Source organism: Gadus macrocephalus, chromosome 8 (genome assembly GCF_031168955.1).
Source record: "Gadus macrocephalus chromosome 8, ASM3116895v1".
NCBI lineage: Eukaryota > Metazoa > Chordata > Actinopteri > Gadiformes > Gadidae > Gadus > Gadus macrocephalus.
The window spans coordinates 14,189,396-14,205,884 of NC_082389.1; the positions used below are offsets into that span (position 1 = coordinate 14,189,396).

The 16,489-nt window shown below is 43.0% G+C and overlaps 2 protein-coding genes across 4 annotated transcripts in view; one reads left to right on the top strand and one right to left on the bottom strand.

Moving 5' to 3' along the window:
* Nucleotides 1-1,330: 1,330 nt before the first annotated feature.
* abhd3 (abhydrolase domain containing 3, phospholipase) lies at nucleotides 1,331-12,846 on the bottom strand. The gene is made up of 9 exons (XM_060059295.1): nucleotides 12,567-12,846; nucleotides 11,025-11,188; nucleotides 8,403-8,585; nucleotides 7,423-7,468; nucleotides 5,278-5,390; nucleotides 4,311-4,484; nucleotides 3,953-4,001; nucleotides 3,703-3,868; nucleotides 1,331-3,340 (listed from the first exon to the last, which is right to left on the bottom strand). Exons 1-9 carry the CDS (start codon nucleotides 12,726-12,728, stop codon nucleotides 3,156-3,158), a joined length of 1,242 nt encoding a protein of 413 aa, XP_059915278.1. The 5' UTR covers nucleotides 12,729-12,846; the 3' UTR covers nucleotides 1,331-3,155.
* Nucleotides 12,847-15,129: 2,283 nt separating this feature from the next.
* The window catches only part of mib1 (MIB E3 ubiquitin protein ligase 1), a 54,760-nt gene continuing 53,400 nt past the window's right edge, over nucleotides 15,130-16,489 (top strand). For 2 of the 3 annotated variants that reach the window (XM_060059291.1, XM_060059293.1), the window contains exon 1: nucleotides 15,130-16,049. In XM_060059291.1, the coding sequence (XP_059915274.1) occupies nucleotides 15,821-16,049 (229 nt within the window). In that variant the 5' untranslated portion in view covers nucleotides 15,130-15,820. The remainder of the gene's footprint in view (nucleotides 16,050-16,489) is intronic. The other variant, XM_060059294.1, reaches the window with a different exon arrangement.

A 16,489-nucleotide genomic window follows, 5' to 3' on the forward strand; every position in this document is an offset into this window, starting at 1 on the left:
ATCTATTTGATGTGGTTAAATGTAGAAGAGTAAGGCATTGCTCAATTATATAACTGAGCCACTTTGTATTTCACATTCATGACGCAAACATTGGAATACCTTCAGATTATATACCTTTGCTTTTCCCAAGGCTTAGTTCATATGTGGGCTTTTAGAGTATTGCTTTACCGCCAAACCTCGCAAAGTTCAAAACTAATCGGAAGTCTCCTGACGGCTTCCCCTGACATATTTCCTCAGGCAGTGTGTTATTTAATACTGCACGTCTTTGAACCACTTAAGTACCACGTGGTACGTATCCTCCTCACATATAATACATTCACATTCGAGAAACTTTAATAATGTAGAGAATAAACATACTAATACACAATGTCCAGTCGGACATTCAGTATGGACTGAAGTTGGACTAAACTGAGATAACCACCAGGTTTGCACCGGGATTCAGAGAATCATGACCTATTTGTAGATAATAGATACTAGAAGTTGATAGTCATTGGACATTGAGCATGCTGTATGCCAACAATACCTTTTATTAACCAAGTCATCAAATAAGGACAAATATGTAAATATGTTAACATAAATGTTTTTTGGCTTCATTCAATGAGATGTTAACACACACAAACAGAAATGGCTCATCTTCCCTGAAGTATTTATCTTTTTTTAATGAACCGCTGCCCTCTGTAACAATTAAGCTTTCACCAACACAATCGGTCTGCCTGATTATCAGTAACCCATAGGTAAAGGGACGGGGTTTGCAGTAGTTACCGCGCATAATAATGGCCCACAGGCACCAGTCAGTGACAACCTTCAAAATCTACATATCAGTCCAGACTGAGAGAGCAGTAAAAAGAAAGAAAACGGTCAAATACAAATAATATAGACATTATAGAAAGATAAAAAGGAGCTTGATGTAAAGCAAGTGTCTAAGGATAATCTATCCTTATACACTTTCAATTTTAGAGTATGTATAATTTCAAAATAATAGAAAAATAACTTGTATATGTATTTTTGTTTTGTTTTGCATGAAGGACAACATTGATAATCCAACGCCCTGTGTATAAAGAACCTTTTGTTCCACTAAAGAGGTACATGCTGTCATTAATCTAGATAAAATGGCTGTGTTGTGCTTCAACAACAACAAAAAAATTACATAATGAAAGAACACTTTATGCTTAACTAAGACTTGAAGACTATTGCGAAGTTTACACCGAATTAGCCAGTTCTAAAGCAGACTGAATAAGGGTTTTAGCAGGGCATAATTTGAATTTACTCTCAGAAGTCTTATGATCCTATTTAAAGCAGCCATAGGCAAAGGAAAGAGACACAAAAGGAATGGATGTATTTAGACGCTACTCAACGATTTATTTAATACAGCAGAATTCACGCTTGATCTTTCAAATTTCAAATGTTACTGCTGCAAATTGTGCATATAATATAATTTTCTCTTTTTTTGTGTAACATACAAAATGAATGCTCATACACTGTGAAAAAGGCTGTCCTTTCTGCTACGGGTAACGAGGTGGTGCTGTTAGCGCCAGTGATCTAGGGCTAATGACGTAGGTGAGAAACATGCTACTTGATGGGCACTTGGCAGAACAAACTACCAAAGGACGCACGCACACAAAGAATTCCTCTGAAACAGGAAGTGGTCCCTCATGCAAGTGCATTTCTGAAAAGCCAAGCTGCCAGATCTGTTTCTGCTTTCTTCGATGCCAACTCCTATACGGTAGCCAGCTCCTATATCATTGTTGGCTGAAAAGACAAAGTAATCTGGCAACCGGTTGACATAATTGATACAATGCATCTTGTTAAGCAGCATCAGCCCTTTGATAATCTTAAAGCCCCCTTTTATTCTGATGCACGTTACCTCATTCACATCACTGTATGTCACCCTTTCTGACAGTAGTTAAAAGGACTACTGTAAGAATTCGAAATTCCTTCTCATTACTGGCCCCTTTGGCCAGTAACTACAGCTGGCTCCAGCTAACACATTCAGAGCACTTGAGCGCGAGCTCCATTGGCTGAGACATTAACCATCATAAAGTAGTGTAGTTATGCCGTTATCCGCGCTTTGACGTCACTTCCATCCCATTTGTAACCGAACAAGTTCAAATATAATGCAAATCAGCCACTAGGCTGTTCTACGACACAGAAGGAATCAGGGATGGCCTCATCTGTTAGGTTGAATTACAACCTGTTCATATATTGGCCATTAAAGAAATTAATGTTCCAAAAAGTCATACATGTAATCTCGTAAAGATATTAGATCCTTATCTGTAGAACCAGAAAACAGGGGCGTTTCCTCCTCTGTGGAATTTCAATTCTTAAATGACATGATTTAGATGGAGGGGTTAGAGGCATGGTGTTAACAACTAAAAATAGTGCAACTTTACATTCTTTGTCATTAATGGATCATTTTTGTCAGAACTATTTGCTCATTTAAAGGTAGAATGTGCAAATAAAAGTGCATGCAGCAAATCTAAACTAGAGAACGTTAACAAGTAAGTAACATTAACCTTTCAATTAATAAATACATATTACCAGAAAATAAGAAGAATTTAGGTATCAACAAAAAAGGAATTATGGGTAAATTAATCCCTGAGGGTTTAAAATTCTACGGATACAAGTTGTAAAGGACCCTGGTTGGATTTCATGTTGTACAGTACTGTTATCCTTAAAATAAAAGGAATTGCACAATGTCATACATAATCCTTTAGCTAGCTAGCTTGCACAACTTAAAAAGAGGCAGACATTTAATGCTTCTCAATAATGACAAGAAAAGCTATGCTCCATATGGGACTTTTGGAATATGTCTGATTAACTACCATTCCAACTATTACATAGTTACACACACTGGTTTGTTACATGGAGGAATAAATAGGAGGACGGTGGGTAATTTACAAAATAAATATCTTCACGATGTGCATTGCCTAAGGTCAAAAAAAAAAAATGGGAGGTAAGAAAAGACCCAAATATAATAATGGGAAAAAAATAGAAGGAATGAAAGAATCATTGAATTAGAAAATATAACGAAAGGGAAAGCGCAGAAGAGGGGAAAGTAGGAATGAAAAGAGGACAGACGGAAGGACAGAAGTAAGGAAGGAACCATGGAAGGAAAGGAATTTAAGAAGATAAAATTAGAGAAACTGGTTCTCTCATCATGAGGATAGGTCCGTGAGAAGGGCTCCTTCCTCTATGACAGCCTGGGCAAACTGCTTAAACACACGGTCCATGTAAGTGCTCTGTCGCGGCCAAAAGCCCTCCAGGAAGCCAATGTGGCCCCCATGACATGTGATGAGGAGGGCCACGTTGGGGTTCTGCTTCGCGGCCTCCACTGGAATGGCTGACGCAAAACAAACACACAAACATTAGACTTCTGCCTATCTTTCAACCAGCAAATTTAAATAATTTTTGTTGAAAACTGCTCCTAAGCATAAGAATTGCACAATTCAATTTTCAAAGTCAAGAAGTGTAATCAGGATCAGAAATCCCTCAGAAATCCTTTCTTGCACATATACGACCAGATATCTGATTCGTATTTCTGATTGTACGACCTCCACTACTACGGCAGCTTTTTGCAATTCCCAACAAAATGATGCATGGTCAATAAAGAGAACGTCCCAGGTGGTCCCCGGTCCTCTCCTCTGCCCTCTCATCAAAGGACATGTCCATTGATTGACCATCGGGGGCCGGCCCGGGGCTCACCGTGAGAGGGGGAGAAGACGTCGTCGGCAGCATTCAGGCAGAGCATTGGCACCTGCACCGACCTCAGCGTGTGCACCGGGCTGGCTGCGTGGTAGTAGTCATCGTTGGTGGGGTAGCCGAACATGATGGAGGTGAACCTCTCGTCAAACTCTCGGATGGTCTTTGCCTGTGGAGACACGGTCAGCATGAATACTCCTACCGCTGAAATGTATGTTTTCTAAAAGAGAGTTGAGGCATAAATAGTTTGTACCTTCATAACATGATCTATGTCGTAAGCTTTCTCAAGCACTGGTCTGTGCCTGGTGAAGAGAGAGAAGCCAAAAAAGAAAGCATGTAAGTAAGTGACTAAGGCATTTTTGATTCCTGTAAAAAAACTTTATTAAAAAAGTAAAACGCCTCCACTGAGGGGAAATTGCTTTATGCAACACGGTGAGTCAGTGGGAAACGGGCCAATAGTGGAACATTGGGCCGGTTCTCTGAAACAGTAATCTAAACTCCAGGCCCCACAGCTGCAGGGGGGCTGAGATTGACCGGGCGCCATGACACTAGTGCTTTAATCTGTCTTAATCCCACACACTGCTGGCACCACCACCACCACCACGGCTGACCTGTCCACAGAGGCCTGCAGGCAGCTCGTGAGGTAGGAGTTGAAGATGAAGCGGTCCAGAGGTTTCTCCAGCGAGGCGGTGCACTCGAACACATCCCAGCCGGCCGAGAACAGCACCACCCCCTTCAGACAGGTGGCGCGGCCCTTGCGTCCCAAGTAGTTGGCCAGCATCATGCTGTGGGCAGCATGGGGAGAGGGAGAGGGAGAGATGAAGACAGAGAGCGATAGAGGAAGAGGTGGAGGGAACGTCAGAGAGGGAGAGATGAAAACAGAGTGATAGAGGAAGAGTTGGAGAGAACGACAGAGAAGGAGAGGAAGAGATGAAAACAGAGTGATAGAGGAAGAGTTGGAGAGAACGACAGAGAAGGAGAGGAAGAGATGAAAACAGAGTGATAGAGGAAGAGTTGGAGAGAACGACAGAGAAGGAGAGGAAGAGATGAAGACAGAGAGATAGAGGAAGAGTTGGAGAGAACGACAGAGAGGGAGAGGGAGAGATGAAGACAGAGAGATAGAGGAAGAGTTGGAGAGAGCGACAGAGAAGTAGAGGGAGAGATGAAGGCCGAGAGAGATAGAGGAAGAGTTGGAGAGAAAGACAGAGATGGAGAGGGAGAGAGGAGCCAGAAGGGAATGGGATAGGATAGAGATAAAAATAAGGGATTGGGACATGCTCCATGTTTTATAAACCAATCCTTCGCCTGCAGGGATTAGCTCAGTAAAAACTGTTTATCTGGCACCATGGCCACTGGTCTCCGGTCAACATGAGGGATGCTAAAGCGCTCGCATTTTCAACCAGAACCAGTCACATCAATGTCACGCTGACTAAACAAACACACACAGACACACACACACACACACACACACACACACACACACACACACACACACACACACACACGGCTGCTGAGCATCACACCGCTATCATGTGACCGGCCATTATGGACATAGGGGCTGGGCGGTGGGTGATTTACCCGCCCATGGAGACTCCTGCAGCCATGAGGGGCGCCGCCTCGTTGGTCCGCTGGATGTGCTCCATGACCGTCTCCAGGTCCTCCGTGTTGGCAGCACAGTATGTCCTGGGGGTCTGGGGCGGGGGGGGGAGAGGGAGAGAGGGAGAGAGGGAGAGAGGGAGAGGGGAGGGGCGGCAGACATTGTTTTATTTGAAACTCAGCTTGATGTAATATAAGCTGTTTATAGTACCCACTATAAACATGCATTTGCTATTAAATGCTCTTTCAGTAAAACAGATTCGCCTAAAACATAATACAACTGTACATGTTTAACAATTAATAGCATATTATGAAATAAAAGTTTAGAAATTAAACATTATCAACACCAAAACTACTACTGTTAATCATATGAAAACTAATCTGCAGCTCAATGTTCTCCACGCTGGGCTATGAGAGAACAACTTCAACACTCGGTTGGTTCATGTGCAGCCCCACTCATTACAAATGGCTGACTCGCGACTCTCTGGCCTGGCATGGAGGTTTGCCATGAGATAATGCATTGTCCATCACCAATGAGTTACAGTTTGATGCTAAGGGATGCTGGATGCTGGGATGCTCCTCCCATAAGGAAAATTGTTTAATGCAAACATCTGCAAGTTAAATAGATATAGAAAAATAGATGGATATACTTAACATAAATTAAAGCAGTGGACTTCTGCACTGAAAGCCATAGCCTCACTTTTTGTACTTCATTTGACGAGTAAAAGCCTTCTTGAGATGAATTCACAAACTTTTGAGATTAATTGTATTCTCTAAAGCTTCCTAAAATAAATAAGGATCTCCTCTGTGACTTAATAAAATACAAATGCAAAGAACACAAAACGAACCACAAAAGTAATATTTAATGGGACATTGTCCTGTCTGAAGCAAAGCTGGTATCTAAGGAGCAAAAGAAATACGCTTCCAAACTTGATTAGACTAATAAGACATTTTCACTTGGAGGCCATTTAAATAAGCCCAACTCTTATTATGCTGTTGACTCATCAGACACAGCCCTTCATTAAGATTCACAAAAAAAGGAGAATACTCTGTAAACAGTGTTCTTCTTCTTTGAATCCTTGTTAATTTCTACCAGCAGTGATGCTGCCTTTACATGTCGTATCAATGAACACAGCGTGTGATTTATGCCTCTTTTACTTTCAACAGTTATTGTAACTGCTATTAATGGGGAGAGGTCGAGAACGGGGCTGCTGGCTTGTCAGAATGGTCTTTGAAGCAGCATGCACCGCACACACTGGACAAGTGCTGGCCTATTTAAACAATGGAGCGTATTCACACTCACTGGCCAAAGAGAAACACATCCACAAAAGCTAACAAAGGACAAATGATTTGCATCTAAAACGTAGCACACATTTGGCAGGCCCGAGGATATTTTCTCTTGCTACAGTACTTTCAATACTCACATGATGTAAGCCTTCTTCCCATTTGAATATAGAGATCCTTACTCTAGGCTATACGTGTATATATATATATAGGAAAGTGAGCAGCTATTACAGCCACATTGGAAGGATTTGAGCAACTAACATTAGATTGATTGTGGAGAAAACCCTAGCTAATAACAAACACCATTTGTACACTAGGATGAGGTCTCCAAGTAACACTGGCATACTATCAGTAGAGCGGAATAATGTGTCGCTTGAAAAGACCCACACACAGACATCCACAGAGGAAGAAAGCAAGGACGACCCAAACAGTGGGCACATTATGCAAAAAAGTACAAGACTGGTTTAGTGTGTTTCTGTGAGCTAAATGATTGAAACAAATGGTGTGTTTCTTTTGCAACACCAGTCCAATGAGGTCATATGGTAAAGGATTCTGATTGAAATACACTATCTGTCCACCTTGCAATTTAATCCCTGCAATGGTGACAACTCTGTCTGCAGGGGAACAGAAAGGACATCTCTAGTTATACAACTGGCACTTAGAGGGCTTACTGTTACTGACTAAGGTTACGTATCTCACAGCTCTCTCTACCTGGCTAGCACATCTGTTGTTTACTACCCATGGCCTTCATATTGGGCATGAGTGGTCTGATCTACAATATCATTATGATACAAAATAAATTATCATATAAGGAATATAATAAAAATCACGTTGCATTCTTACCAAAAGCATTTCACCAGAGACTCCTCTGTTGTTGAATACCACACATCTGAAATTCAAAATAAAACAAAACAAAACGTATAAGTTATATATAGTAAATGCAAGGTCAAGCTTTTTTTTGTCGACCAATCACTGCATATAGTACAAGGCAAGCCAGTTGGCCGTACTGTGTAGATGTATTCCATTCAAGTTTTTTGCGACTAGCTCAATTCCAAGATCGCAAAAGCCATAATTTCCTAAGTTCTTCTTAACATGAAGAAACAACGGAACAGGAAAAATGAGGAGCCAATGAACAGATTCACAGCTGTGTGTGAGAGAAACATGCAGGATGTCTCTCTCCCTCACTCTCTCGCTCTCTCTCTCTCTCTTCCTGTCTCTTTTCCACTTCCCCACTGTTATCTCATGTCGTCAGATTAGCTGTTTCCAACGCTAGCAATCAGGTGCAGTGTGGGGCTCGGTGAGGGGGGGGGGGGGGGGGGGGGTTACTGAGAGCTGTGTGAGAGGCTGCGCTCCTGTACACTCTGCACTGCAGCACGGAAGGCAAGGTAGTCGCTGTGCCGTCCTAAGCCGCAAAAGCTTTTAACGGGGATAAGCTGTGTGGTTCATTAAGCCACGCACACGGGGGCCCGAGCTGGAAGTTGCTGAATTTGCGCCAGTCCCTTTCTCTGTGGGTGTGACCTCTGTGGAAGAATGAAAACAGAGAGATGCAGTCTCTGATTCCATAACAGGAGGAGAAGGAGGACGAGGACGAGAGAGAGAAATAAAAACCTCCCTCTGCCTCTCTCAATGCTTTCGCTGTATTCGCTGGTTATTAACAAAAGGCAGCTATGGAAAGAATGTGATCGGCACCCTTCTCCCCCTGTGCACCTGCCCGCCTGATCAACCCCCCTAACCCATGTCACGTGGTGCAACATGGTGTAACGTTAACGTCCCAGCACGGACCTCTGAGCACGCTGCGTGGGGCGTGCTCAGAGGGCACCCACCTATAGCCTAGATCCCGGCTCTGTTGGACCATGTGCAGGATGTAGGACTCCCGGCTGGTCCCGGTGAGGCCGGGCAGGAGGATGACGGTGGGCCTGGAGGCGGGGTCGGGGTGGGTGGGGCTCTCATCGTTGTCAAACCAATCCAGGGAGATCTGGCCCCCGTCTGCTGCCTTAATGAGTTCACTGCAGAGGAGAGAAGCACATGCAACTCAGGGGGAGACACACAATCTGGGTACACAGGCTTACGCCACCATCATAACTAACTCGCCGCATTTCCTTTACTGACACACACACATCCAAACACATTCAAACACACACACACACACACACACACTCACACTCTCAATAACGCACCCACACACTTTAAAAAACCCACACACCCCCAGCAAACAAGCTGATTTGCAGAACAATGATGGTGTGCAAGTGCAAGTTGAATGGGGCATTTTTGTTATGGTCGAGGGAAATTAAATACCTAGGAAGTGAAGTCAGGAAGTATGATTCAACCTGACTGCACAAAGTGTTACCAGCAGCTGCGCCTATACCCCCCCCCCTCTCCAGTGACCTGCCTGTCACTGTGCTTTTCAAGGCACATGGTTTTTGCAATGAGTGCCACAGCGGCATTGCACCGGTGTATTTGTACAGTACAGCGAAACAATCGTCTGACGCATGAGGCCATTCAATCCCACCACAATGTATATCACAAGTCTCTTGAACAGACGTCACACACACACACACACACACACACACACACACACACACACACACACACACACACACACACGCGCACACACACACACACACACACACACACACACACACGCGCGCGCGCGCACACACACACACACACACACACACACACACACACACACACACACACACACACACACACACACACACACACGCATAGAGCAGCAGAGGCATCCAGCAAGCCACACTTGTCCAGTCATCGGCTTGAAATTACAGAACCTGCCATGAAATATGCACCTCCGGTCTGCATAAAAGACTCTGAGAGCTCAGAGCAACTGTCCAAGGCCTCATGCTAATCCTTTATTGGACCAAAGGACTAGTCATCTGAGTGGAATTTCACTCCCAGCCCGTGGAGGAATCGGACATGGTCTCTGATCTTGTTCCACCTGTCCTCGATTAGACTCAAGAATAGGTTGATTCCTATCGCCTTCTATTCCTCTGGGGGGAGGGGGGATGTGGAAGTGTGTGTGTGTGTGTGTGTACGTGTAAGTGTGTGTGTGCTTGTGTGTGTGGGTAAGTGTGTGTGTGTAAGTGTGTGTGTGTGTGTGTGTGTGTGTGTGTGTGTGTGTGTGTGTGTGTGTGTGTGTGTGTGTGTGTGTGTGTGTGTGTGTGTGTGTGTGTGTGTGTGTGTGTGTGTGTGTTTGCATGCACGTGTGTGTATGTGAGGAGGGGGGACTGTAACACTGTCATCTGTGTGAATGTCATCGGTCATTGTGATCAGACATACGATGGGACATAAACTAGACATAGTGTGGCCCTGCTGCATTATGGGTACATGGGTCAAAGTTGGTTGGGTATAGGGATGCCCTTGGAGGAAACAGTGCACCTTAGCAGTTGTGTCACTCATAGGAAGACCCCCAGCTGAACTGCTGAGTTGACTCAAAAAAACAAACTGGCAGTTGGAATAGGGATGAAAGCTACAGCAGTAGCATGAACGGCCTGTTATTGGTTGACTTTTAGTATGTTACTGAGAACTTTGGTGTCATGCCTTAGACTTACAAATAACAATGACAAAATATAGAGGAATACTTAACAGAATAACATATATCTGTCGGGTCTACTTTGTTGTTGAGGGTAAAACGTGATCAAATACATGGCAATGCTTATAACAATGACTGTTTTATCTAAGGGCTCCATTCTGTTTTACTAAGAAGTGTTCTTTTTTGTTATAAACTAAAACGAAATGTCGAAAACGTAGAGTTTCTTTCCGCGATAGACAATGTTTAATTTGCTTGTTTTTGGGTTGGAGGTCGGTTATGTCAATCTACGTTTCCCTCAAGGGTGAGAAAACAGAATTAGTCTTCTACAAACATAAAAAACCTGTTGAGCCCTTCCAAGATATCCCTCGGAAAACACCAAAATGCAGCAATGGACTGTACTGCATGTTCATTGTCACCGTAATCGACATGATCTGAAAGCAGCCATGGACCAACACCATAGAATGAAAGAACTCCTTCATTCCCTGAGCCGTGGAGTTTGGCAATGCAAAAAAATAAGGATTTATTTGACAAATTGTGAAACCTAGAAAGAAAAATACAAAGGCAAGAAGGAACAGCGGACAAAGACTTCCTTGGAGCACGTGCAAGTTCCCAAGCCTGCTCCTAAAACCTCCTACAGTTTTAGTACCCTTTAGATAAATATTAGCCGTAATAACAGTATATTGCCCAATTAACAATTGATAGCGTTTTCCCCTATGCCCCACAATCATTGTTGTGGCTTGTAAACTGTCCCGCTCCACTTTCATCTCGCACTCTCACACAAACCCATCGGGTTACTGGACAGCGTGAGTTGAATTTGAATGAATGGACGGGTGAGAGCCAGCCTACGGTCAGAGGAAGTCACTCCTTGTCACTTGTGAGTAGTGTCACTACTTACTTTCTGTAGGTGACCCCGGGTTTGGCTGTGACGAAAGGTCTCAGCAGCGTCTGGATTCGACTCTCCCAGCACCAGAAAGTGGGGTAGTAGGTCTCTGAAACCACCGGACATTGTTCCCGCAGAAACTTGTAGAACTTCTTACCCCCAGCGACCAGCTGAGGCTTCTGCAACGTAGAGATTAAATGTACTGAATTACGCTTTCATACAAAACAAGATAGTATATCCAGAAATAACTCTTAAAATAGAGCAAATGTAACTGTGAATAGTAGATGTGTAGTTTCACTGGATATGATTATTAAGAAAAAGTGATCACTTCACTTTTGTTAGGATGCACATGATTTTCTGGGGGGATTATTATTATGTGTTTGTGTGTGTGTGTGTGTGTGTGTGTGTGTGTGTGTGTGTGTGTGTGTGTGTGTGTGTGTGTGTGTGTGTGTGTGTGTGTGTGTGTGTGTGTGTGTGTGTGTGTGTGTGTGTGATGGACATTCGTATGATGGGTGTATGCATGGTTTGTGTGTGTGTGTGTGTGTGTGTGTGTGTGTGTGTGTGTGTGTGTGTGTGTGTGTGTGTTGGGGGAGGGGGGTATAATTGTGTAATAATTGTTTTAAACAATTAATGTTCAACAAAAACAATACACATGTGTATTGTTTTTGTGTAACCAGTGTAACATCCATTTCTAGTCTTGTTTTGGTACTTTTTCATGAGTTGTACACTGATGCAATATTATGCAATCAACAATGAATATGAGTAGCCAGGAACTGTCCAACAATATTGACCAGTAGCGTGTTCAAATAATGTGAGCTGAACTGACTGCAGTGCTGCTGTACAGTGCAGCCATACACATTCATTATTATAAGGGAGTAGAATCCGGCGCAACGAAAACATGTCCTACCATGCTGTATGATTTGGTCTATTCGTTTTGAATTATACTTAGTAGCCTTCATAAATCCGCTTAAAAATGCAAACCTATTCTCGGTAGACTAAATCCATGTAGGCAAATTGCCATTTCTGAGCGCCTATTTGCATCCCAATGTCACGGATATAATAACTTAGAATCGAAATATGATGAGGCTGCGCGCGTGCTTTGTGTACAGCGACGGCACCGACAGCGTTGCATAATAACCTGTACCGGCATCTGGGATGGCCTAGCTTAACCACAGCAAATCTGGTATGGATCAGATTCTGATTTGCCGGCGATTTATAAAATGCCTGTAAAGTCGTAATACAAATCAGATGAAATGCTACCTAAATTAAGACACGGGCTACATCAACTTCATGATAGGCCTGTATATGTGTGTTTGTGTGTGTATGTCTGCCACTCTTAACAGCATGCAGCCGTACAGTCCGTCGGGGGCTGCTGCATCCCTATCCAAATTTCCATCAGCGAATGCAAGCACAGGCTGATTCTGCGCAAAGCGCAATTATTGCCCTATCCTCGATTGTTGCCGTCCTCGGCGAAATTAACAACAAATCTTAAAAACATAGATAGCTCTATTCCGTTGATAGGAAACACGTTTATGCAAATCAGCCGGCAATAGTTACCTTAGCCACGGACACCAAGTAGTAACATGTATACGCTGCGCTAAAGCCAAGCACCAGCGACAGTCCGACTCCAGATCCGAATAGACCAACTTTCACTTGGTTTTCCAAATAAAGTGACAGGTCCCTCGTCAAAACGTTGAGATTGATGTCCAGGGAGATCATTGCAATGTTGCTGTTTTCTCCAAGCAGCGAGGTTGGCGGCTGTCTCTCGCTGAGGTCCAGCTGGGTGCTGCATTCGCAAAGTGAAGGAGACAGTCAAGGGGACCGCTTCCACTGCTATATATAGTGGCAGGTGATGGCGCTGTTTCACGAGCTATACTCAGGGCCTCTGCCACTGTGGGTATAAATAAGTGCAAAGCACCACCTACAGACGCCATAGCGGTAGTACAAAAGTCTGACTTGTTAGTATTGGAAAATACGTTGGATTGACTGATGCAAATAAATGTTCACATCTGATGAGCCCATGTTTGACATTTTTAAAGCTGTTTGGGTGCATTGTGTATTCATGCATGCATCCCATAGATGCAATGTATGCAATTATTTGTTGGTCGTTCTAGCATAGACTACAGAAACCGAAGATTATATAGCTATAGATACCTATTGCATGGTTTTCAATTTAAGTATTTTGAACATTTGAGTAATGGTTTGCAAAAACGTTGTGTATTCACAACCGCAGACCACACCAGTTCATTGCTGATCGTATCTGTCCCTGAACTGGGTTGCGTACATCCATCTGTGCAATGTGCAATGGTTGTCGTGAGTTAGCCCATATTTGTTTAGGTGAGGTGTTTGTCTAAACTAAACCAAATATTAAAGGAACTCATCAAGTCATTAAAACTATTGAGGGAACACAAACTTAACAGGGTGGATGGGGCAGAAATAGGAATTACACAGACGACAAATATTTAGAAATGAAAAGTGAATGAAAATCCACATAATATCATTTTTTTATCCATTTTATTTTGATTGCTATGTAGAATTCCCAATAGCCACATCTTTCTATTAAGAATGATCTAACCACTTAAGATAAAAGTCTGCAATATATATATATATATATATTCCTATAGTTTTTTCAATCATTTGTTTTAATTCATACCACAATAATTTTCAATGGGCTTGCTTCATTTGAGCTTTAAACAAATAATGTATACGGGGACTTTCCCCATAGTAAATAAACTAAATGAAACAGAAATGAATATCAATTTATATTTTTACAAAAAGATACACTGTTACTTAATATTTAGAATTACACAATAACTTAATAGGCCAACATATCTGTCTTTGAAGGTATTGAAGAAATGTAATTATAGACAAACCTATTTATTTCAATATTCCATAAAAATCACACAGGCATCTTATTATATCTGGAATGGATGTATTTATAATAAATGTTCAATAACATATATCATTAACTGCATTAATATACTGGTTATGTGTGGCATATTTTTATGAACTTTGCATATTTCAAGGACCTATGATTAGATAACAACAAACTAATCGGTTTATATAGTAGTGGCCAAGTTAATGGTCACTAGTCTATAAACCTGTGCCATGTTAAGATTCAAGATTCAAGATTCAAAAAGCTTTATTGTCTAGTATGTTGCCATACTAGAAAATTGTCTTTTGACTGAAGGCTTGGAGGTGTGTGTGTGTGTGTGTGTGTGTGTGTGTGTGTGTGTGTGTGTGTGTGTGTGTGTGTGTGTGTGTGTGTGTGTGTGTTATTTGTGTGAGTTCTTTGAGGAATGAGTGTTCTGTGTGTGTATAGCTATGGGGATGAATGATTTTTTGTAGATAGCTTTCCTGGCCAAAGGCATTCTGAATCTTCTGCCAGAAGGAAGTAGATCAAAACAAGGATGGAGTGGGTGGGAGGGATCTAAGAGGATGGAGTTGGTCTTCCTTCCCACTGCCTGGATATACAGATCCTCCAGCGCTTTCTGGTGTATTCCTATTAGCTTGCTTGCTTGCTTAGTTAATCTATTAAGTCTGCTTTTGCTTGCGTTTGTGAGGAAGCCGTACCAGGATGTAATGTTGCAAGTGATGATGGATTCCACCAGAGATTGGTAGGCAGTTGACAAAATGTCTTTACTGACATTGAAGGTGTCTAGTTTCCTCAGGAGATACATACGTTGTTGTCCCTTCTTGTAAACCCCATCTGCATGCTGGCTAAAGGACAGACGTTGGTCGATCTCTGTGCCAAGGTATTTGAACTTCACCACCTGTTCAACCACTTGTCCTTCCAGGGTCAAAGGTGAGGAAAGTGGATGTGGGGTGTTAGATGCCCTCCTCCTATGGCAACACAGTTCTTTGGTTTTGCTGATGTTCAACTGCAGTGAGCTTTCTTAGGGCCACTACAATAGTAAACATAATATGTCTTACTTATCTGACGGGAAACTGTGTTTTAAAAGGATTTATATGCACCACAAAAAACATAAAAAAATGGTCATTTGATTTGTTTTTTAACGCGTTCTTTCTATGATAAACTTCCAAAGGGTTGTTTGGGAGCGCCGTGTGTTGGCCCCGCCTCCATGTGCGTCAGATGACGCTGCGAACACAGGCCGAAGCCGAGCTTTTTTCATGCTCAGCGTCTTCGTGCGATGTCGTCTATCCCCGGACACACTCAGCGAACGCTAAAACCATGATTGACAATAATGGCGGCGCATTTATTTTGAGTTGACTCAAGGGAGGCGTTTCACAAAGAAAATAACTTGGATATAAAATCTGCCTTTCGCGCAATAACAACAAGGATTATTTCATGCAAAATCACCCCGTTTTGCTCACGCCTTTTGGACTTACCTACCAGAGGAAAACAGGGTTATCTCGCTAGCTGTTGTTAGCTGGCTACTTAGCTAGCCTGCTCGCTAAGTTAAGAGGTGGCATTCTTCTGTGTGGAGAGAAGAAGAGGAGAGACACCCAGCTCACCTACACACACATTTCTACACTAGCTCTGTGGATTCTTTGTGTGTTGGTGGAGCGGTACATTGGTCTTTCACAACACAACCACGAATGTAGGTTTTTTCACGTTGCTAGTTTCTCACAATAGTTGGGAAAATAAGGTGCGTGCCTCCTTGGGTAGCCAATAGCTACTTCCCGCTAGCAGGCTAGCCTTTCAGCGGCTCGCTCCACACTACCTTCCTGTCAAGACTTGCACTCGCGAGCTGCTCCCAAGCCCTCCATCACAGCGCACATCGCTGGCTGGCTCTGTCTAGCTGGCTTATTAACCCGATTGGCTGTGGCATTGCGAGACAGTTTCGCAAATGACCACTGGCAGGAATAACCGGGTGATGATGGAAGGAGTCGGGGCGAGGGTGCTCCGTGGACCCGATTGGAAATGGGGTAAACAGGATGGCGGAGAGGGACATGTTGGGACTGTGCGGAGTTTTGAAAGTCCCGAAGAAGTGGTCGTTGTGTGGGACAACGGAACGGCTGCTAACTACCGCTGTTCAGGGGCGTACGACGTGAGGATATTTGACAGTGCTCCTACAGGTACGGTCCTCTATCTTTTCTTGTTCGGCGACAGGTCAGCGATAAATACCACTTGTTGATAAAGCGTGCGGCGTCCGTGTTGACTACGCTGATGTGGTTATGCATGCACTTTCTTGTCGAGCTAGTGGAGTAACGTGGGGACCTTTGTAATAATGCGTTATTTTCGAGGTTATTTTTTCCATTTCAAGTAATAACTCTGGAGTTTGGGTGGTGAAGCCATGCGTACTTTTTTTTTTTATCTCTAAATAGTTAAAAGTCGAGCTTAAAGGTTTTCACTCCCAATGAAGACTATAACCAATCGATATATATAAATTTGTATCTTGTTCATCAATGTGAATCACCCCCCCATGTATGCTATACAAAAAGGGTAATGGAGATGTGTTATAATAACAACCTATATAGTACATATCTGCATGCTGTTAAACCCAAGATAGTCAATG